General features: G+C 41.0%; 1 protein-coding gene across 1 annotated transcript in view; it reads right to left on the bottom strand.

Moving 5' to 3' along the window:
- Positions 1-11,082, bottom strand: part of ITGA9 (integrin subunit alpha 9) — a gene marked incomplete at its 3' end in the record, with an annotated part of 105,192 nt that overhangs the window by 43,765 nt on the left and 50,345 nt on the right. Inside the window, exon 5 of the mRNA XM_018557797.1 lies at positions 6,338-6,405. Within this exon, the coding sequence (XP_018413299.1) occupies positions 6,338-6,405 (68 nt within the window). The remainder of the gene's footprint in view (positions 1-6,337; positions 6,406-11,082) is intronic.

The raw sequence follows: 11,082 nt of genomic DNA, 5'->3' as shown, positions 1-11,082 counted from the left end.
CTACAAGGGATAACTGCTCATTTTCGTCTAGTGACTAAAATAAAAAAAGTTATACTTACCCAAACCTGGAAGAGCTCCCTCTAGCCTCTCTCCTTCTATGCTGCATATTCAATGTGTTATGAATGTGTTTGCGACAACATTTTTAGGCGCAAAGACCAAAATGTCATGCTAACTAATTGCAGAGTTTTATCTCTGTTATGCATCTTTTTTTTAAGTGTTCTTGCTATATATTAATGTTTGCGGCTCACCGCACATGTTTTGTAACATTTAGCATAATATTTCAACTGCGCAGTATGTGTACAGCATTTGCGACAGTAAAAGACCTCCAAACAGACGCATATACTAGAAGTGAGCACTTCTAAAACTATCGCAAAGGCGACTCATACCCTCAAGTCAGCGGAGCACCTCAAGCTATTCAGCTCTCGTCCAAGAAGTTCCCAGCAAGCTTGCAACCATTTAGAAACAATTTAGAGATAGTTGCAGACAGAAGAAAACAGAGACAGTTTTGAGACAATTTTCCTTATGAAGGTCTTGAATTGTATTGTGATTGTAATGTCTTCCTTATATTGTAAAGCGCTGCGCAAACTGTTGGAGCTATATAAATCCTGTATAATAAAAATGAAGGCATTCAGGAATAAAACATAAACTATAATAAATCTGTCGCTATATGCACAAGAAATAAGGGATTCAACAGTTTGAGAGGAGCTGATGATCCAACAACGCTGATGAATCCCTCCCGTGTATAGAACGTGATGACTTAGAGACCTTAGACCGCTGCAACAGAGATGCTGGAAGGACCAGTCTAAAAACAACCCAGCTCTGTGGTTCGGGTTAGTATATCTTTTAGTCCCTAGATGAAAACAAGCAGTTAACCCTTACAATGCGGCGGTAGCCCCACTGCAAGGGTCAATAATAGTTTTTTTCCCCTGGTGTTGTTCCTTAAATCTTCTAGAAGAATTCAGCAATCTTGGAAATGGGCAGTTCTTTCATCCTTTTGTTAAAGATTATGGTTAGAACCATAAGCTATCACAAAAAAAAGTGAACCAACCTCATTGCATAGGAAACAGAGGAGAAAAAAAACTTTTACTGTACCACTAAACTGGTGTAATCTGATTTTTCTGAAATATAAGAAAGGATCCATGTAGCACTGCGGCCTTTACCCAAAAAAATTGCACAAAAAGATTTTTTTAATTCTTTTTCTGTGAGATTTTCTTTGTTAATCTCCACTAACACAGCCTATTGTAAAAACATCATTGTGAAAGCATCCATGTTAAGATTTACCGATTGTACAAGGTGCAGCAGATATACTGCTGATGGTGCTCATCACAGTGACGAATAATGGATATCAGGTCGTGTTTTATAACCCATTTGATCATCTGTACCTCTTGACTTCAAAAGCCGGAGTTTAAAATACATGGCTCATAAACATTAGTTTGTTCCCTGATCCAGCTGAAAAATCCACTTTTGGTGACTATCATCCATTGTCTATGAGTAGCTATAGCATTGCTGACTGTAACTTCCAGCCAGGAATGAAGCTAAACTCACCTGTATCAATGCAAATTATGAATCATATTATCTTCATTAATAATAACATGTATATGCCTACAATTGTCTCACCGGTATATCGAGCCTAAGAGCAGTAACAAGCCTTCTAACTAAAAAAATATGTGAACATGCTTCCACTGATGCAATGAGTGACAGATAAATGACACAGACATATCCTTTGATTGGCAGAACAGGGCTGCTGATTAAAGAGCGTCAAAACCCTAACAATAAACTCTCGTTTGGTCCCTTTTGTTCTGTTAAATATACCCTTAAAAGAGTATTGTTATAGTTGTTTGATAAGTTCAAAAAATACCTGTTGAACTTGCCAGAAATCTTGTGAGCTTCTAGCTTCCTGTGTTCTCTGCCTGTGATAACTACTATCAGTTACATTGTTCTTACTTAGCTCTGAGGACTACAGGACCACATACAGGTATATTACAGAAAGATGGGCAGAGTCCTTTAGTCCTATCCTGTTTCTCTTGTCCTGATGCAGTAGAGTAATTGAGCATTATCAGCTTAGGACAGAAAGTGTGTTACTGGCAGAATCACCAAATGAAAATAATGGTATGGAGCCTGACAAAAAAGGAAAACTAACACAGCCACCACATCTAAGGAACAGTAAGCTGCAAAACATGCCATTCTTCTTTTTGGGTTTAGATACACTTTAACCTAGTCCTAGACAGCAGAGTGCAACATAAAGCATTTATATCTTAGTTTTATGTTATTTAAAGGGTTTCTAAACCCTCACGGTTTTTTGCATATATCTACTGCTAGCGAGCAGTAGATATATGCAAAAAGTTTTTTGTTTAAAAACCCGCTTTAAAAGCGGTTTAAACTTACCACGTCTTCGTTGCGCGCTCCCGTCCGAAAATCTGAAAATGCTCGGGCGGCATCTTGGGGCGGGCGCATGCGCAGTTCAGATTTTCGGCTGGGAGACGAGGAGACACACAAGGTAAGTCTATGGACGTGTGCACCCGCATGCAGACTCCGTGGGACAGGAAGTACCAGCAAGGTGCTTGCGGTATACTGTGGCGTCTCAGTATACCGCGAGCTGTAGCTCGAAGTATACTGAGCTTAGGGTGACGGGAGGACGCTAGTTTGTGTCCTCCCGTTACCCTAAAGAGAGCTATGGGGAAAAGCCTTAACCCCCTAGTTCTCCTTTAATGTCACTTTAACAGGAGTTAAAAGAAGAGAGCCGTGTATTTGCTGAGCAATATAATATGCAATGCAAGTCGAATACATATTCTACATCTAGAACGCCTGGATTTCTTAACCCCTTCATGACTGAGGCCCTTTTTTCCATTTTTGCACCCATGTTATATACATTTTAGCTACTCCTGCTTTTTATTTTAGAGCACATTCTTAACAAGATCAAGAGGGTGAGGAGTGAAACTCACAATTAAAGTGGGTAAGATTTCACTGTTACATTTTAACTCAGGCTATATTAGTAGAAATACTATACATGCTAAGACAGCTGCTGTGAGTGTAGAAGAAATGCGTAGGCCTCTGTTTTAGGCCTCTGTTACAATAAGCTGAGGGGATTCTTCATTACGTCAGGAAAAGTATAAACACTGTCCTTGTTAATTTAAGATTAGATGTCATTGTTTCCATTTACAGGCACAGCCTTCCAAAGATGTCTCCACGCCAAGTTTGCTTGTATAAACAGTAATGGGTCACTTTAACACGTTTCCATAACATGGCTTGCTCGCAATCAGCAATCTTTTCTTTTCTTTTTTTTTTTTATAAACTATTTTCAAACATGAGTAGTTAAAAAGAATAGAATGGTAAACAGAAAACAATGAGAATCCAATAAGGATTACATTTCTTTTCCTTTCTCAAGAAAGGAAATGTCATAAAAATGTGGATTTGGCTTCAAATATAACAAACGTTTTCATCCTAGAGTTATTTTACACCAGTTCCAGAGCCTCTACATTTTCCTGTTTTGTCTCATCGATAGTCACCTTCTAGTTTGACTTCTCGGGCTGTTCTTGACCACAGCCAGGGAAAAGCCATACATCAAACAGACATTACAGATCTGCCTCCTCCACAGCTAGTCACCCCTTTCTTTTTTCAGACTTTTTTGCTCATACTTGGCTATCCTTCACTAAAGTGGGGTATACACTCTTAGATCTTATGTTCAGTTGTCAGGCTGAACGAAAAAACAAAACAGTAAACAGTGTGGATGGAGGAATCTTGTGCTACAACTACTGTATCCTGATAGTCATCCCCGCCTGAAATAACTGAAACAGGGCTATCCCTATAATGAGGCAGCCTGAGACTGTTCCCTTGGGTGGTATCTCTCAGGGTCACGTGGGGGTGGGCATGGTTAAACCAGTGTGATTTAATCATAATAAGCACAGTGAAACAGGCAGTTTTTCATTAAAGGAGAAGTACAAACTCCTATCGTTTAAAGCCAAGGAAGGTGCCATCTTTACCTCTATTTGCACTGCAGTTGCCATGGTGCTGCTCATGTGATCTGCTATGACACCAGCCATTTGAAGGCTTTAGAGGTCGGTTGAGAGCTGGAATAATCACATTGGCAGTCTGAACAGTTGGCATGCCTTAAAAGTAACTGTTTTGGAAGACATTAAAATTGTGGGTAAAGTTCTTCTTTAACCACCTCCCATCCACGGCCATTCCTGAACGGCCAGACGGGAGTCTTGTAGGAGCGGAGGGCGTCCTGCCCCTCCCCCCGCCAGCGATGGCTGTTTACATTCAAGCGATCGGGCGACTCTAGAGGGCATCCCCGAGATCCGCCGTGCCCAGTGCGGCTGGGACCAGTACAGCAACGCAGTCAGTGGAGATCAAAGGGAGATCAGTACACAACCTATCTTTGATCTCTTCTCGGTCCCCGAATGCAGGAAGTGATGTACATTACATCACTTCCTGCATTCAGTGTCACTCTCCTGCATTCAGATGCAGGTGAGAAGCTGATGAAGCAGATCTCTGCTTCATCAGCTTCTCTGGGGGTCCCTAGGTGAAATTTTTTTAAAGTCCCCCGCCCCCCCACATACACACATAAACATGCGTGGGGTGCGCCTATGTGCGAAAATGACGATTGCGCCCATTAGACTGCACATGTTACATATCACCGCAAATGTCGGAATGAGAGCAATAATTGTAGGGCCATTAATTACTGATAACATTAAACTGATGATTGGTAAAAGCTTTTAAAGTGTCGCCGATGGCCAATTTTGGGTGTGCTTGTTTTTAATTTTAAAGCTTGACATGTTTGGTGTCTATTTACTTGACGTGACCCCGTCTTTTATATTTTACCAAAAAATTGGGGTGATAATAAATGTTTCATAACATAACATTTCATAGGGAAACAAGTTTTTTACAAAGTTTACGGTACTTTTTTTGTTATATCGTAAAAAATTTAAACCCCAGTGGTGATTAAATGCCACCAAAAGAAAGCTCTATCTCTCCCCAAAAAATTGTATAAAATGTGTTTCAGTACAGCGTTGCATGACGGAATAAATGTCAGTCAAAGTACCGCAGCGCTGAATACTGAAAAATGGCCTGGCCAGGAAGGGGGTTTAGCACCCTGGTCTTCAAGTGGTTCACTGGATGAATGCACTATGACATTTTTGTATTAATTTGCCCCTTAGTATTTTTTTTTTAAATGTGGCACTACAAAAATAAACAAAGAAAACAAGTGCTTGTCACAGTTTACATACAAACAGTAAAACAAAAGGCAGAAAAAAGAAAGGGTTGAAGGAGTTAAACAGGCCTAATCAGCTCATTAAAAAGTAATGATAAGACATTAAAAATGAACACCTTTTATGATTTTTTTTAAAATTATTTTTATTTGTTTGCAATTGTAGGTTTGCTGGAACTGGCATTATATGCAAATCAAATGACATTATTTTAATTTGCACATAAGCACTAATTGTGAATGAAGGGTGTCTGTATGATGTATAAGCCTCTGTCAGCACTCCTTACACAAAGAGAAGTACCAGCTGTCAAACTATAAGCAGAGTCTTGCAGATGACACTGGCAGAGACATTCCCATTTTTCTTACAACTTGACAGCCAAGTCTTTTAGAAGCATTGACAACAGATGCACCTCACCCACCACACCAAAAGCAGGAGCCTCTTCTAACTTTGCATTAGCCTAGCCCTGTTCATTAGTTTTGATAATTTAATATGGTGATACAACAAACAAGGAATAAGACGCATTTTCAAATGCAGATGCAATGAGGGGAATTTATCAGAAGTGGAGCAGACAAAATCCGGAGCAGCTGTGCATGGCAACCAATCAGCTTCTCTGTCTAATTTACAAATCTTACCTGAGCACACTGAAGTGAGATGCTGATTGGTTACTATGGGCAACTGCTCCAGATTTTCTCTAATCCAGTTTTGATAAATTCCCCTCAATGTATCCGAATGATATTCCGATATTCCACGATGATAATGCCAACTGTGCACACTGCAAAACAAATTCCATATCTTCCTTGGCTACACCAATCACCAGATCTAAGAATAATTGAAACTTTAAGGGAAGTTCTAGAGTGAAAAAATCTGAATATCCACATCCTTTACCTTCCTTTAAAGAACTATTTTACTATTTCTACTTTACAAATAATTCAGAACATCTATAAGACACCAATACAAGAAGGGTTGTAGCTGTAATAAAGGTAAACATTTTTGCTACATTTTATTAGGTCCTTTTTATCAGTCCATTGTTAATTGTTTATATTATTTTGTCGACATTTTGTATTTAGTATATAAGTACAACTAATTACACATTATTATATTATTTATAGTGATATAGTTAATATATTACCCACCTCCATAAACGATCCTGCAATTCCAGCTTGGCATGAACCATGTTCTTCTCCATATTTCTTTTTATATTCTGGAAAAAATAAAGATGACAATCTAGTATAACATATTCTGTAGAGTTGCATTTGGCTGTGTGGGGCCTAACATTGTTACACTCCACCACATGTACCACCCAGCCTCCAAGGTCTAAACTTCATCCAGATTGGGAATTAAATAAGCCACAAATATGTAGGCCTGCGAACTACTGCATGTCAAATTAGTTACATATTTTTCAGCAGCACTTTCTTGTCAGTGTTTTTGAGTGGTTTGTGGGAAGCATTATCACATTAATTACAGCAGAACTGAAGTACATAGAACTCTGTATGGTAACAGCAGCAAAAACAACTTGCAAATCCACCAAATATTCTCCCCAGAGCATGTACGGAGCTCTCTGTTCCTATTTTACACAGTTTGCAGCTAAAAGCTCACTGTCACATTATTTACCCCCTTTATTACAGGAGGGGGTGCGTAAAACAAACACCCAAACCCAATTTTGCAACTTTGGCTGTGGCTTGGCTTTGTTAGTAAAACTGTGCTTATACATTTGCAAATACTGTAGCTAGAGTTTAATTTAAAGTGACACTAAACTCAGGAGTTAAATCTTTAAAATGCATTCAAGTACCTTAACTATTAACATACCGGACCTTATTAGTGTATCACTTGGCTGTAGATCCTCAGATTATCTCTGAATTGGTGCTGATACTGTCCTTTCTTCTGGAGGGTGTCTACTTTACAACACACACAGGGACCATGGGGTACAAAAGTAGCCACCCTCCAGAAAGGACAGTGTCGGTATGAATTCAGAGATAATCTGAGGATCTCCTGCCAAGTGATACACTAATAAGGTCAAGTATTGTTAATAGTTAAGGTACTTGAATGCATTCTTAAGATTTAGCTCCTGAGTTTAGTGTCACTTTAACATAGTTCTAGCCTCTTGATGGTGATGACAAGTATAGGAATACTTTTCAGCTTCATCTAGGGATGCTAGTGCTGTGCAAACGGCACACGCCCAGCATACTTTTATAAATAAACCCCTTAGCGTATGCAGGTGAATTATACATTGTCTTGTTCACGACAAGCTGGGCCTTCATTTGGTGGTAAATGATGAAGGGGGTGTTTTTGGACCCCGAAACACAGATTGTATTTATATTCTGATTGGCATCAGATGTTCAATTAAAGACTTTCACCTGATTTGATGCCCTCATTTGACTTAACTACGTGTGGATTTCTTGATTCGGGTGACCCTGCCTTTCAGCACGGAAGCACTCTTTTTCCTGGTCAGCCAACAGGCTTTTATAGTGCTTTTTCTGATTTTATGAAAACCATTTGGATGCCCACTTGAAGTTGCCAGGACCCCTGAGGTTAACAGTAGGGCATGCCTAAGGGATGGCAAGGACAAAGGTGGACAGATGACTACACCTTGATTTAAATGTGGTGTGTTACTTTAACTCCAGCCAAAACAATTTATTTATTGTTGGCTAGAGTAGGAAAGGGGTAAAGAATCACTGTTGGGTTTTTAATGCTGTCTGTAAACCCACCATGGACTCGCTTTCTGTTCCAGGTGGCACCCTGTTACTAAAAGTGACCCTTGGATAGAATAAGAATTTTAAAATGTGAAACACATAGTAATGAACGTGATTCCTTGGGGGGTTTTTTCCTCCGGTGCAGGTTAGGTCGCTCATTCCAACATTCCAGCACAGAGGTGTCAGCACGGTGGGTTTGAAACTAGGAAGCAAGCATAAATATTCTGACCCTAAAGTACTTATCTTCTGTGTTCTGCAGCCAGTGGTGCATCAAAGAGCATAAACATACCACGAAAATGAAATTATAGAAAGGAAGCAAGGATGGTTTTTCATCTCACATGGGTGGCTTACAGTGAGATTGTTGTGTAGTTGAATGTATTTCAGTTCAATTGAAAATATAAGCAGAGAAGGCTAGACAAGTGTCAGTAAATGGAAGTGGGCATATCTATGAGATGCTAATTATTCCAGGGAAATATAAAATGACACAAAAAAAAAAAAAACCCACCTCACACAGATAGTGATTGTGTCCAAGACCATAAAGTAAAGCAGGCTTAACTTTGCAAAGAAAACCACGCCAGCATTAAATATTATTGTATTTGCCAACTTTCCACTGGCAATGCATTTTATGGAGTAAAGTATATTGAATAGCAGAGAGGTTTGAATACATTACGATTCTTCCACTTATGTACATAAAAAATACTTTAAGAAAATAACAAATTAGAATCGCCAATAGTCCCCCACCAGCACCATCACCAACAACATTCAATGGACTGCTAACTTCCTGTAGTATGCTGCCTCTGCTGTACCGCAATCCTACGGCTGGGTTCACACCTGGGCGTACGGAATACGCGCGTTTGCCGCGCGTTTTTACCGCGAGTTGCGGTAAAATAAACGCGTGTCTACAAACACGCGTTTCCGAGGGCTATCTGGCTGTATCCTAATGTATACGCGCGACAAATACGCCCCGAAGAAGCTCCTGTACTTCTTTGGGCGTAGGGCGTTTTACAGCGCGTTCCTACGCGCTGTAAAACGCCCAGGTGTGAACCAGGCCTAAGCAGTGGTGTCAGTCCTGACAGGTTTTCTCTTGCTGGACTACAGAATAGCCCCTTATGTGTAACTAGAAATCACAGGGCACCATAGGAAAATTTTGTATGCGGACCCCCAAATCGCCCCCCTCCCCTACATAAGGGCTAAAGAAGAGATCACTCCGCCGCTGATTGGCTAGCATGGAGGCAGGGCCAGATTAAGAGCATCATAGGCCTGGTGATGAGGATTTTGGTGGGCCTTTTTATGGAAATGTCAGTGGTCATCGGTGTCCTCTTCCCCCCGTGCGGGCTATGATTTGTAGTCTCTCTACAGCTTGGAGTCATTGGTGAAGCGCCGGGGTCCAGTTGCAGGTGCGGCCCTGGTAGTACTGCAATTGACTGCAAGCTGTAGAGGGACTATAAATCTCAGAAATACATTATACAGCAATGCAGAATAATACCACCAACTATAGAGGAGTACAAATCCCAGCAATAAATAATACAGCAATGCAGAATACGCCAGCTACAGAGGACTGCGAATCCCAGCAATACATTATACAGCAATGCAGAATACCGCCAACTATAGAGAACTACAAATCCTTGCAATACATTATACAGCAATGCAGAATACCACCAACTATAGAAGACTACAAATTCCAGCAATACATTATATAGCAATGCAGAGTAGTGCCATGAGCTATAGAGGATTACAAATCCCAGCAATACATTATACAGTAATGCAGAATAATATGACGCTACATAATCTGTGTTCCTCTGGGTTCGCAGACTCATGTCTTCAGGGACTTAGTAGGCCAGTGCTGGCTTTTGGGCTGTGTGGGCTCCCAGTGGTCAGTGCTTGCTTTTAGGTGGCCCGTGCAATTGTCAGGTGGCCAGTGCAGGCTTTTAAGTGGCCAATGTGGGCTTTCTGGTGACCAGTATGGGCTCTTAGTGGCCAGTGGAGCTCTCAGGTGGTCGGTGGAGCTCTCAGGTGGTCAATGGGACTCCCAGGTGGTCAGTGCGGGCTCTCAAGTGGACAGTGGGGCTCTCAGGTGGACAGTTTGGGCTCTCAGGTGGTCAGTGTGGGGTTCCCAGGTGCCCAGTGTGGACTTCCAGGTGGTCCATGCAGGCCCTCAGGTGATCATAGTGGGATTTCAGGTGGTCAGTGCGGCGCTCTCAGGTGGCCAGTACACAGCTATCAGGTGGTCTGATATATCGGTATACCGAGGCGATCTGGGCCAGCCGGGTCTATTTGTGCTTCAGCCCGCTCCTGAGTGGGCCCCCCTTTCCCCCGGGCCCCATAGCGACCGCATGGGTCGCTATGGCGGTAGTTATGCCACTGGTTCTAATGATGCAGTGGAGGTTTTCTGTAGTCCAGCAGGATAAGACTCATTTAGGGATGGCATAACTAATTTTTAAAATATGTATAATAAAAAGAACTGAAACAGAAAAATTTAAGTGATACTGTCGATTTGAAAATGAGCTGTATTAATATCCTGTGCATATTGGCATGTTCCTGATTCATAAAATTGCACTAACACTGTGGTTAAAGATAAATGTCAACTGTCCATCATAAACTGCATTGCTAAAAGCAGGTGCCTATACAACTATGTACAACAAAGTCCTCCTCTTGTATTTATAGACCATCTACAGCCATAACTTCTTTTATGTTTTGGTCATTGGGGAAAAGGGAACTTTTGTGAGACTGTAAATGTTGTCTGTAGCTGATTGGTTGCAGTCACTCTTCGGCTGACAATTTTCCATCCGGCTTCTTAAATTTTTCAGTTGAAGTTTGTAGAGTCAGGTATTGTCGACACGGCCACACATGGATAATATTTTGGATGATTCACAGAAATCAGCTGAAATTCGAGGTGTGTATAGCCAGCATACATTTTCTAGACTCTAAATTTAGACTTATCAAACTCTGTGGTTACTCTTACACTCTGCAATAGAAGTGTGATTGGCACCTTCAAATAGACAATATAGAGGGATTGGTGGGATATTCCCTCATTTCCTGGCACCCTTCAAACAGATAAATAAAGGGAGATATTCCATCACTTCCTGCTGTGACTGGCACACATCAGGCACATAGGAGGTAAGGAGAAATCTCCTTAGTTGGGACACAGACAGAAATGAAAACCAGATAGAAACAGAAAAAAGCTCTAA

This window comes from Nanorana parkeri, unplaced genomic scaffold, assembly GCF_000935625.1.
Source record: "Nanorana parkeri isolate BGI_ZX_2015 unplaced genomic scaffold, ASM93562v1 scaffold304, whole genome shotgun sequence".
NCBI classification, from domain to species: Eukaryota; Metazoa; Chordata; class Amphibia; order Anura; family Dicroglossidae; genus Nanorana; species Nanorana parkeri.
Note: the sequence above shows the minus strand (reverse complement) of the source record. Positions and strands in the feature narration are given on the sequence as shown.